The sequence below is a fragment of the Papilio polytes genome, unplaced genomic scaffold (assembly GCF_000836215.1).
Source record: "Papilio polytes unplaced genomic scaffold, Ppol_1.0 DF821845.1, whole genome shotgun sequence".
In the NCBI taxonomy this organism is placed as follows: domain Eukaryota; kingdom Metazoa; phylum Arthropoda; class Insecta; order Lepidoptera; family Papilionidae; genus Papilio; species Papilio polytes.
In genome coordinates, this window is record NW_013527359.1 from 523,824 (window position 1) to 537,697 (window position 13,874).

General features: G+C 34.1%; 1 protein-coding gene across 1 annotated transcript in view; it reads left to right on the top strand.

The window, feature by feature from the left end:
* The first annotated feature begins 11,354 nt into the window (after positions 1–11,354).
* Positions 11,355–13,874, top strand: part of LOC106107755 (innexin shaking-B) — a 16,219-nt gene continuing 13,699 nt past the window's right edge. The window contains exon 1 of the mRNA XM_013288756.1: positions 11,355–12,613. Coding sequence (XP_013144210.1) covers positions 12,242–12,613 — 372 coding nt within the window. The 5' untranslated portion in view covers positions 11,355–12,241. The remainder of the gene's footprint in view (positions 12,614–13,874) is intronic.

The window sequence follows — 13,874 nt, forward strand, 5'->3', positions numbered from 1 at the left end:
GCTTTGAATACCCGAAAGTTATACAGCCCTAGTGTAACAATTTCTTTCAAGTAACTATATTTATATCTTCCTAATTCCTTAACCTAAAATATTTAAAAGTACCGTGAAGGTCTATTTAAAGTAGGGCTTAATAAATCTATGTTTAATCCATACATAATGCCAAGTTCTTAATATATTTCAATCGACACATGTCTACAAATTCTGTAAGCCAATGTTAACTCGATTTATTTATTTATTCCGCGTAATCCTAAATTTATCAATATTTATTTGGACAGAACGTATTCTATGTTAAGTTTAGTTTGTGAAAAATAGTCGATACTGATTTTTAAAATAGTTTTGTATGAACTGCGAGGAACGTGTTGTCTGTTTATTGTTTCGTTTATCTCCGATTGATTCAACACATTTAGTACGGTGGGCGGACGTCATTGGTTTGTGCGTGCGAGTTCCACTGACCGATATCAATATTAAATTCAACTATTACATAACATACTCGTATACGAGATTAACACAATGTTAATGTATTTCATAAGTCGATGCGTAGTTTCTTGGAGACGAAGGTAAATCTTTTGACATGAAACGAAGTTAAAATTTAGATACTTAATGACATATCTATATTAATTACATCTACTTATTAGTAAGTTTATAAATAATCCTACCATATCCTAATTAAAATTTCACACAAAATGTAATACTAGGTGCCAAAATTAAAGTTTCTAATCATGCTGTCACATCGCACATTCTTTTGTCTTCATTTGTCGCACGTCCATTCTTTCTTTTGTTTTAAAAAAATGTCAACACGTCAATCCAATCCAGCCAGTATTTATAGATCCAATTTTTTTGTCTTAGGGTATCCGTCAATATTAAAAAAAAACAAAAGACTACGTTGTATACAACAAAATTACAAATTGTCTGAATGTTCATTGACAACTATTTAAGACGGGGGCTGGACGTCCGGAATGGGCAATACTCACCACATAATAAAATACCACAAACGAACGCCATTGAAATCGAAGGGTAAAAATGTCGACAACGTACACGGAAACACAAAATTAAATACAAAAATAAACACAACTCGAAACAGTCCGCAAAAATACATCGGGCGTAGTAACAAAACGCAGGCATACTGATTTTACTCAATGCAAGATTTATTATCTAAACAGATAGCCTGTTACGCCACTGTTTAATATACTATTAAGTGGCAAATGGGATTCTCGATGGGATCAGTTCGAGTAGACTGGAATCATGGACATACGAACACTGATGACGTCATTATGCGAAGGACACAACAAGCCATACTTGCACTCATCTGTGTAAATTTACGTCCTTTTTCACGATCCGGGATAGAGTTTATCTCTGCTTCAATAGTAATTAATTTTTCCTTTCCCCTTTCCATCCTTTTCATACAAAGATGGAGAGGGGAATACATTTGGGGAGAGGACCCACGGATAGAGGATATATCCGATTTTTGTCCGTCTTATTGGCTATTGATTTGAAATAAACAACTGCAAGTAAAGATGTCACGTCGCTGTCGCCTGCTTGTTAAATAATAAATATCGTAAAACTTTTAAGAAGATTTACTTATAAGTTACATGTTTATCAGTCTTCTGTTTTCAAGTTTTAAGTTCTAAACTAAATTTTCTCTGATCATAATTGTGATAACATCAAGAAGAGTATGTCATACCAAAATGTACATAGTTGCGCAGAAAAATTAAGGGGGAATTAACCTAGTTGGTATCTATTTTAGCTCGCACAATCTTAGATTACACTCGGGCATAGATCATACCGGCTTCAGCCATTAGTATAGCAAATGGACGGTCGATATTGAGGTTGTTGCTGGTACGCGCGTTACGCTAAGTGTGGGCCAGTGTTGTGTTGCTATCGATATTACTTTATCGATAAACATTCTGACGTTTGAACTGATTGAATTCTTTTCTGTTATGTTTTGTGTACTACGATTTATAGATCGCAAATTTACGTGTTTAAAATTAGGTCGTACACATGTTGTTAATTTATTTTTAGCGTATAAATGTAGCAAGACTGAATCATAACTAATATAATTCTTTACACTTGTCAGCTAAAATGTCTGCCACGTTTTAGTTTTTTTTTTAATTTTATTATTTAGCTTAGTTCATACTACTTTTCCGACTAAACTAAGACTTACATTTTAGTTCTAATACTAACTTTAGTACCTTAACAATAGTACATTTGGTACTCGTTTGATATGGAACTAAATAAGTTTTTTGAAAAAGATCTAAAACAGACTAGATTACACTTTTTTCACTTTAAATCATTCCAAAAACATCAATATTATTCAAAGCGATGTTTACAACAATTGAAGTATGGTATATTGATTTATTTCTTCATCTATTCTCAACGATTTCATTTTACGTTCTAAGCTGATTTGAGGTTATGTATAGCGTGTCCGACTTCTGTAGCAGCGTCAGTATTCGCGGTATGTGTTGCCAGATTGTTACAAGCTGACTTTCGTTTGTTTTGTTATCAAGTAATATTATGACATCGAATAATGTGAACAAAAAAATAATAATATTATTGCAAAACATTTTCTTATATTTGTGTGACAAGATGTTTTTTTAGGGGATATTATACAAAATGTTGCCATAACGCTGCGGAACATCAGGAATGTCGTCATGTATTGTGTCGTAAAGTGCCGAAGATTCTGGTGAGTTCCACGGATATCCCGGAACCCTCTTCTATGGCACTAGATGCTGGCCACCAAAGGGGTTTTAGTGGGTACAAACTTCAATTAACCCTGTCATCCCCCCCCCCCAGAAGGCTGGGTATCTTTTTGAAGATTTCCCCCCGTAAAAAATGGTATATTATAAAAAAAAATAAAGATACACGTATTCAGTTAATTAATGGGTCATTAGAGGAGTATTAGAGGTTTGATAAGTTACAATAAGAGACTTAAAACGAACTGAAACAGTATAAACCCTAGCTATAGAGTGTTAAAATCTATCAAATCCGATATCCATCTGTTGGAAATGTTCCTAATTCGTTTGGCGCCAACCTGTTTGATCCCCGATACTTCGACTCGGCTCTGTTAATCCAACGAACTAAATTACTTAGGCGTTGTTGAGTGCATTTGATACCTCAGTATTTCTCTAGCCGATAGATTCAATCGATTCTAATGGAATTTAGATTGATACTAAACTTAGGTGTGGATGGGAATATGTTTCCTAAGTATATCACAGACCGAAATAATGTTTAAACAATTTAGTTTGTTTATGTTGTGCGACGAGACGATGGGGACATAAACCAGAAAGTGTTAAGATTGAGGCTACAAAGAAAGAGAAATCTATCTTTGTCCAATATTTTACATAGACGTGAAAATTTTTACTATGATTCCTGTATGTTCTTATTAAAACATTTCAAATGGAATTAAATCTATTTGTCTTGTAGTAGACCACACATTTACTGTCATTATTGTTAATTAAATAATACATTACTATTAATTATGCATTACATAATAATACATCAATTATAGTCACAAATTAATCTGCCAATGCACTTATAATCTACAAGGACTGAATTTCATTATGATATATACTTGTGACTATCTGCGATAACTTGTAATTGGTCTTCATTTTTTTGTTTCTTTTATTATAATTTTTTTAAGCTAGCTGTAAGTTATCCTTAAAAAAATAAAATAAAAAAAAATAAAAATAAAATCCTAGTCTAAGCTTGATCCGTAGCTAACTTCTGATTTAGTATTTAAAAAGGATAGTTTAATATTTGCTTATTAAAAGAAATACGGAATATTCTTCTATACAAATGTATCAACAGTCATATTTAAATTCTCTTATCTCTTTTATACACTTCATCTCTACTTTTATAGCTCTTAAGTAATATTATTAAGTACAAGATGTCCCCGTGCGGCTTAATCCTTATGAAATTATAAAAACTTTATTTTATTGTTTACATTTGTCATAGTCTCAATTGTAATTGTCTAATACCGTTACCATAATAACCTTGCTTTCTTAATGTTGGCAGCTTGTAGTTTATGGTCCCTTTCTCGCATGAATAATATTTTCCAATTTATTTACCCCTAAGTGTAATAGTTGATAATATATAACCTAAAGCGTGTCGTAAGTACAGAGATTTTTATTAAAGATATAATTATTCAAAAATATGGTGTAATTGCTGACATCCTATGCCGCATATAGTGTATGTTTACGTTTTATTATATTAGTATGGACGTTCATACGATTACGTCAATAGTTTTCCTGTGTGTAGCCACATTAGTCGGTAGCTTAGCTAGCTTATAGGTTAGATTACGTGTAAGCCTTAGCCTGAGTCTTGTTACTTGAACTTGAGGACAAAGGAATCGCTGGAAGTGCATCGGGACACTCGTCGCTGCCGACTGTTCATTGTAATTCCTGTGATACCACAAAAGTGCCTTCTTATGCATTTCTCAAAGGCAAAGGCAGCGGCACACTTCAGCCACGTCGTGCGATCTCAAAGGGAATTGTTAATTACGCACGTGATTCGACGGTGAATTTTTTATTGTCTTATTTGTAAAGTTTGACGGATTTTGTTATTTACTAATACTGTGTTCCAATACATTAATTATTACAATTTTATGCTTGGAAACTGTACGACACGAAGTTATTATCAGTCGTTTAGGCTATAGATATTACAAACGTAGGTGATTGTGTTTTTCACACATTTTTTTCTTATAAGGCGGCAAAGTAGCCACCAAAATAAAGCCACGCTGTTCATAAACATTAGCAATTATATATGCGTTGGCAAAATTATTTCAATCAGTTTTAAACTCGGATAAAAAAATATTTATTTTTTTTAAGATGTCTTGTGTAAGTACCTTTACAATGCAAGTTATCGATTGAGACGGCCGCGTGGTAATCCCGCCGTAGACAAGGCTACTTACTAGCATCGGTTTAAATATATCATAATATCTTTATCTGTTAATTTACTTATCAGACACATACAACTTGGAAACTTATGTATTGTAATAATAATCATTATGTTAATGGATGTTTACACAATCTATAAGATTGGAGTATATAAAAAAACATAATTCGAGAACACCTTTTTACATGATTACATTGAAAAAAGATTTTTTTTTTAATTTTTGCTTGTCTATCTGTCTATCCGCAGATCGGCGTTTGTTTCGGGTAATTTCCGTACTATAGGACTGATCTATATGCCTTGCCTATCTATGGACATGCCTTTTCTGGAAGGCGTCTTATATGTTCTCAACTAAGTTACCATAGGCTACTTTTTTAGTTTCGCGTTCACGAACGCGGGCAAACGCTAGTATAAGTTCATAAAAGGTGAGTTAATCACACTATCTTTTGTTTAAAAGTAGTGTTAAAACTCCTATATTTAAGTATTTTTTATAGTATTTGTAAGAAACTTTAACAATGTAGTTTAAACATATCTCACGGAAGTATAGCAGCCATATTTATTGTCAAGCTGTCAAAATTTAAAAAGCGCGGGAGAGTTCGATATCCGCGCGGCTTCCGGCCCTTTGTATCTCAGATATTAATACGTTTGCTTCATGTTTGAAGTTTCTTAAACGATTTACCAATGGAATATATTTAAATATTCAAAGTAAATAGATGGTGGAAAATAAATTTTGTCGGTGAACATTTTAACTGTAAATTCATTTTTAAATATATATTTTTTATTTTCACATTTAGTGTAACATAAAATCATTTATAAAAGATAGAAGTAATATATTGGCATATATTTTTTCCCACGCATTTTTCACTTTTCATATATATCTTCAATAAAAGTTTGTTAAAAAAACGTAATTTTCATCATTTTCACAAATGTTTTCGTACACTGTTATAGTGAACTTTATAAACTAGTTTCTGCCCGCTACTTCGTCCGCTAATTAGAATAATAAAAACGTATTACGTAGCTTATGTATTCTTTCATACTATGTTCTACATCTGTACCAAGTTTCGACAAACATCCATCCATCTTAACTTTTGCGTTTATAATATCAGTAAGATGTTTAACATACTAGAGTTTAACATTTTTGGAAAATATAAATGGATGAAAAAAAAAATTAAAACAAACGTAAAAATAAATTAAATTTTAACGCCAAATTCCCTAAATCCTTTGGCATATTTAAATAAAATAGATGATATCTGCAATAGGCATTTAAATAAGGTGTTAAAGAATAAAAAAGCTTCTGTCTCTTGCCAACTTTTGTCATTTGATATATGCGGTGTCCGCGCGGGGGCGCGACCGAGCCAAATCTGCCGGAACTCTCCCTCACTTACTAAGTATGATGAACTATACAACTGTCAGGGGAATCACTTAGATAACTAACTAGCATTTATTTTAAACTTTGTCAAAGTAAAATATTTAAAAATATGAACCACACTTACATTCCGCATAACAGTAAAATAACCTAGGTCGTTATACAAAAGCGTAAGATTTCTCAGTAAAGACCAGCCTAAAAACAGATTAAAAAAATACATACACAAGTAATAGTCACAATTGTACATTAAGTCAATAGTAAGTCAAATAAAACACGTTAACAAATATAAAATAATATAGAACTCGAGCAATCCCGCGGTCGCTGAGCCCGCGCCCGCGCCGACTGCCAACACCCACGGCACTTCTAATTATACCAGATTATTCATTCACAAAAACTGAGACACTTTTTAAATACCGATTTATTTTAAAGTGATAGATCTTTAACACGCACGGTACTCGCACCGAATATATGACCAAACAGAAGACAGGCGTCGAGTTGAAGCAATTGTTTCTTGGGATGAGATTGCATGCCGGTCGCCTCATTTTAGTAATCGTTTCTTTTGCATGCTTTTCTTATAAAAAAAGATATAGCTTTAGTAAGGAATGGGACTGGTGGAAAAAAAACAGTAGCCATTTGCCCTTTAAAGGTCATTGTCGAATGTGCAAAGCGTAATAGGTAACAAAAATAATTTAAATAAGATTGCAAGTTGTGGTAGTAAATCTGTATTTCGAAGTTTCCTATAGCAGTACAAATTAACGAGTATTTTAGTAAAACCGGCCATTTTTAGACGGCAAGTGGTTCATTAATTTTCAAGACTCTTCCACCTCCTTTACAAATACCGAGGACATCGTAATGAAAAGTTATCTGTTAGGAAAAAAAATATTATGAAATTATTTTTAATTAACACGCGACTGAGCTTCTAGTGGATTCAAAAGCTCGATCGCAAACTTTCAAAGCTCGCGCTATAAAAATGTTTTCGATATTTCTAGAATTCACGCCACAGTGTAAATGCATTCATTATTTCGAATATCGAATGAATTGACACGAAAAATGTTGTCAGTGTTTGAAATTAAAGAAGTTCGAACTTCAGTAGTGCCAACATTTGTGTAATAAAATTTTACTTCGATATTATGTAGAAATGTAAGCCGTTATGTACATACATAATAACAAATAATTCTTTTTTTACGATCTATAATATTATAATAAAGCGTAACCACACACATCACAGCATATTTTCGAATTACTCTTTTTTTTAATAAAGAGCCCTACACTTACGTCACGCTATAGGCTATATATTTTCACGCCATTAAACTTAGGGGTAAATATTTTGGATAAAAACCCTAATGTGGGAAAGAGACCATAAGTTGTTGCCAATATCAAGGAAACAAGGTTGCCATGGTTTGACATCATGTCATGTCATTTTGACATTTGCAATTGATAATTTGACAAATGTGAAAAATAAAATGATTTTTTTATAATTTCATGCGAAAGAAGTCGCATGGGAACAGCTAGTCAGAAATATAAAGCTTTCATAATTTTTATTTTCCTATCTAATACATTTTTTTTTAAATTAATTTAATTTTTGTTTTGTTATACATAATCAAACTATTTATACTTAAAATAATGAGTTGTCGAATTTACTGAATTGAATAGCTGTTACGTGACAACCCTGTAACTTACCGTTCTGTTTATACAAGACGTAACAATTATCATACATTAGTTCACTTATGCTAAATTAGTTTAGAAAGCTTGCATAAATGTCTTGTTGCACATTTTCGTTTCCGGCAGCGACGTGACCTATCTCTACGTCACAACAATAGCGTCTCTATGTCCTTCACACTAGCACACTAATTGATTTTATAGGTGTACGACAAATGTGCAATGGAAACTTTAAATATAAAAAAGGTTACATTTTCTAACCTGTTTCCTTTTGTGAATGCGAAATGCGAAAGTTTAGATGGACGGATGTTTGTTAGAGTTTGTAGCCTAAACGACAGAACGGATCTCGATGAAATTTGGCATAGACATAGAGAATAGTGTGGTAAAACACATAGGTTAATAGATTTTGATTCATTTATTTACGCGGACGGAGTCGCGGGCCATAGCTAGTATACAATATTTGCTACTGTACTCGGATTCGTTATCGGAACCGTAAGACCCTTAGTGTTTGCTACTGAATCTACTTAATGCCTAGTTTGTAACAGTTCGTCCGAACAGCGAATATTTACTCGAATAGCTAGTTATCTCGTTTCATCAAATCATATAGACTAGAGTATTTTATTTACTAAATTACTCGGTACATGACTAAACTACTAGTCTAGTGAAACAAGTCATAAGAGAAACTAGTTAAAAACTGAGTGCTGCAGTTAGTCTTCGTGTATATTTTTTTATTTCTATCACCCATAATAGAATATCAACAGACATCCGGAACTAGACCAACCAAAGAAACATTTTGAATTTGGAACCACGAGTTATTTATGATAGAGTGATCATTTGACGTAGATCGGAGTCAAAACAGGGCTAAAGGCGAGTGCCACTCGAGTTCTATGGTTCGCAGCGGTCGAATAGTGTAGCGATTGTTGGCCGATGTTTAGAATCTTCTCGAAAACAATATTCAGATCTGCTAATTCTCTTCACCTCAAGAATGGCCAGTCAATGACTTCTATGTAAAAAATAATTCAAAGGAACAAGGACGCAGCACGAAAATTATGTATAGAAGTGGTCTCTGATTTTACTTTTATACGAATAATATGTCCTATTAATTGCGTTTTTATTTAATAGGAATTAAGAAATATTTTTAACGTCCTACTTTGTAATATTTTTTATCGAGCGTTCGGAAAAAATCGTACAAATTTAATAATTTTATTATTATTTTTATCATAAAGACAATGTCTACCAACATAAAAAAAAATCATAAAAAGCTTAATTTATCCTGGGAAGAATTCCCAGTAAGTTAGTTAAAGGACTGCGGTCTTGGCAGATTATTAGATCATATTTCCTTGTATGAATTGGATTATATCGTTTGACCTGAACGTCATCCGATCAGGAGCTTTCGATGAAACTTAACCCGGGGATCCTGAAGTTACCATAGTCTAGATAAATAGGTCAGTACAACCAGGAAAAGATTTACGTACACCTTCCTACACATAATGGTCTTAACTATCCTATGTTATCTATGCATACCAAGACTATTAAATATTAACATTTTTATTGCTGAAATTTGATTGTTAGTTAATTTTATACGTCTGGTAACATTAATTACTGTTGTAAAATGTAACTTCTCTATTATTCATAATTTTTAAAAAATAAATAAAAAAGCTAGTGTATTTTTTTGTGTAAACTCCATCATATTACTATAAATGAAACCGCATGTTATATTTGGAAGCATTCAACATTCTTGTATCTAATATAAATGCGAAAGTTTAGATGGATGGATGTTTGTTACATTTTGTAGCCTAAGCTGCTGAACGGATCTCCATAAAATTTGGCACGATGTAGAGGAGTTACTTTTTTATTTGCACACAGAGTCGCGAACGAAAGCTAGTTTAATCATAAGAAAAGGTATACGTTCGGCTTACTAATGTTTAGAAACGATTTAAATATCACCAGCTCAGTATACGTCCCCACTGAGGGGATCGGAGCCAACCCTAATAAGGGGTGACTATGCCATAGTCAACCACGATGGTCAACTCGGGTTGACTTCTCACATATCTTTGAATTTCTTCGCCGATATGTGCAGGCATCGCGATGTTTTCCATCACCGTAGGAACGTCGGGTAAATTATGTACGTATGAATTTCGAAAATTGAAAATCACAGTACATAGCGGGAGTCGAACCCGAGACCTGTAGATTACAAGTCAAGTGCTTAAACCCCTGAGCAACTGGCACTGATCTTGTCTTGTCGCATAATAAATAGTGTAAAGTGTTTGTATTTAATCCCGAACAACAAACGTTTCATGTTTACTTATTCTTGAAAGATATAAATGCAAATTATACAAAAATTCAAAAGAAAACCAACATATTAATCTTCAGTTTAACGACGTCTTACACGGTTGAAATATCGGATATGACAGGGAGATATTTACAGCGTTTCTTTGTAAAAAAAAAAAACTATTTGAAGCTTCTAATAGTAATGCAATAAGTCACCTGTTTGTGTTTGTTTTCGTTGCCGCCTGTGCGTTGTATGAGATTAGTTATTGACGTGTGGATACAAGAAGCGCGTCTGTCAAACATATCTCTTTGAAATTCGACGGCATTGCATCGCCTTTGTGTCCGATTCGTTAGTTGCGTAAACTATCGAAATGATGGTTTGAACGTTTAAAACATGTTTCTACGTTTGTTGGTGTACTTGTTAAGGTCCAGGACACCCAAAAGGTCCCAACTTGTTACTAATATTTTATAAAGATTTATATTTTTATATGTATTGAAATATCTCAAAAACTACTTAACAGATTTCAAAAATTCTTTCACCAGTAAATAGCCAAATCATCACCGAATACCAAGATCTATTATTTTCTTTTTTTTTTCTTTATGCGTGCAGACAAAATCGAGAGCAACATCTAGTCATTCACATCTTAAGAGTTTGAAAATTCTCACCAATGATTAGTAAAAACGCGATACGATGACGTCATCGAATGTTGACAAATGCACTCTAAAGACAAAGCTGGAGATGCCCTCCACAAAGGAATACATAACAGCTCTTACAGCACCGAAACACGAAGTCGACCAAAAGATTTGCAAGTTAATGAAAAAACAATCGATATAGGTGCAGTTGGCTCGTATCCGCCGACTGTGCTCTACTCGGTCTATATTTGAACAGTTTAATACTGCTAGATTTTTATGTCTTATTGATTTTGAGCAACATTTTATATGTCTTGAAGTTTTATAGTTTATTTCACTACTAGACATTAAAAAGGTGCTTTACAAGATGACGATCGAAAATATTAAGAAAACTTAATTATCTGATTGGAAACCGGATTATCAAATAAAATTCACCCGAAGTAGAACATAAATTACAAATGAAAAAGTACGAACTACATAATATTAAAAGTATAATTAAAAAGTAAAAATACATTAAAACAAAAAACACAGCGCTATTCACAATAATACAACCACGCATACAAAGAAAAATTAATATTTCTTACGTACAGGAATTTTGTATGCATTTCTCCGGTGAAACCTTAAGATATCTTCTAGATATGCGTTTAATTAAGTTTAAAATTTTGTTTCCGCGAAACCTAAATCGTATAAATTTAAAGACTAGATCTGCGCTTGTCATTAATACGGCCACCATTATCTTGGCAGCATAATTCTGAATTAATTTGTTCAGCGGCAACGACAAAATTTTCCGATTTAATTGCATCACAGTAGGCATGCCATGTTTTAGTGAAAAACGACCTTACCATAATTAATTATATACTAAATTAGTGACCGTTCCGATTGACAAAAGTAAATGATACTAACACTTTGTCAAACATAAAAATGCTCCGGTCGAATCGACGCGTGAACTCATAAACTGGTCCAGAACATCCCGCCCTCGTATTCTAGTTTACATAACTAGTTCTTAGTATATACAGTTTTACAGAAACAACGTTTGTTCATTGTGCATCGCTGATGACCACATTCCGAGGCGGGGCTCCACAAGCCGGGGACATGACCAATAAATGAGCCGACCCCAAACACCCGCCGAATTATGAAACGTAGAAAATATGACACAATGATATCTTTGCTGAAGTTCATAAAAATACCAAAAAAAATACATCAGCACAAACGAAGCCTCTGATGCAACTAGACGAACAACCAACACACTGCCAATCTAACAAGTGCCTTACGAACATCGAACTCTAAACAAACGAACTATTTAAAAATAAAAAAAAAGTTATTAAAACAATCGCTGGTGCTTCGAAACAATAAATAGATTAAACGAGACAAAAATAATGTTAGTCGAGGTGACGAGACAAAGTGTGAGATCGGACTCAAGCATTTAAAATGTTAGACGTTTTTCGTGGTTTAAAAAATCTTATAAAGGTGAACTATGTGCACATTGATTCGCCCGTGTTCCGGCTGCACTACTCCATCACGGTCATCCTGCTGATCTCGTTCAGCCTGATCGTGACGACGCGCCAGTACGTCGGCAACCCCATCGACTGCATCCACACCAAGGACATCCCCGAGGACGTGCTCAACACCTACTGCTGGATCCACTCCACATACACGCTCAAGAGCTTCTTCAACAAGAAAGTGGGCGTCGAGGTGCCCTATCCCGGCATCGGGAACAGCCGCGAGAAGGGCAAGGAGGACATGAACGACAGGAAGATCTACAAGTACTACCAATGGGTCTGCTTTTGCCTATTTTTTCAGGTGAGTTTAATCATATTGGTCTTCAGCTTCATCTGTCAACCTGACACCATTTTCTATAATAAATGGTAGTGGTAACACAGGCCTGGTGTTCACAAGTGTCAACTTTATTACAAAATAGTAAATATTGAATTTGATTTAATGTATTCTAACATAACCTTTTGCATGTACTTTGTGAAAGAATGTTGCATAGTATTTATACACGGCTTGATAAACACGTTGCAGTTAACGGAAACTGGTGGAGGAAGCGCTGTTCGCAAACAACAATCATCATTGTACGCAATTTATGAGATTGATGTTATGCGAAATAATACCAGCACAGGGCAGAATATATATAACATTTCTTACGTAGACGTCATGCCTCAATCTTTTTAAGAAGTCGTCTATGTCGATTAAGAAACTCCTCAAAAACTGCACTTAAGCGTCAATATTTTTCCTTGATATTTACCTCCATTATGCTCCAAAATATGTAGATACAATAAGCGTTTTCTCTTTTATTTCCCACACGCTCTCGACAAGGAAGCGTTCAAACGCTACGCTAATTAACTGAGCACAAAGTAAACTGCTAAAGAATATTAGTAGGTTAAACTGCTATACTTGACGCGTCTGTTGACTGAGTAAGGCAGGTGAAACACGCCTGTCGCAACATCAAGGTGCACGTTAAAACTCAAATAAAAACAACAGACAGTTTATTTTTAGCCGGTTTACAACGCGACCCGTTTCACAGCGATTTTTTTTATTATCTGTGCTTTAATGACGCGCTAACTCGCATTATCTCGGCCGTTAATCAAAAATGGGATTCGAGTTTTCTGGCGATCATAATATTTTGATATTGTTAGACAAATGCGAACGGTGTGACGTCACTTCCTGGTATACGACTGTGGCGACATCTTTGCCATTTGTAAATCAAAATATGAACATCTTTTTTAGAGCGGGCGCACAACAGTTGTGCGATTGTCGATTGTTTCTCAGTCCATTCGAACAGTTTAGTTGCACAACTAAGTCGAGTAATGTCCGCACCTTCATATAAGTTCATAAATCAAAGCGAGACCAAATAGTTTTGCGATAGTTTTGTTTCAGGTATGCACACGCTCTTAAATTCCATTTGTTTACTGAAATACATTCATTTCGATAGACTCGGTTAAACGTATCTCCACTAATCATACTTCATAGTAATATTATAAATGCGAAAGTTTAGATAGATGGATGGATGGATGTTTGTTAGAGTTTGTAGCCAAAACGGCTGATCGGATTTCGATGAGAT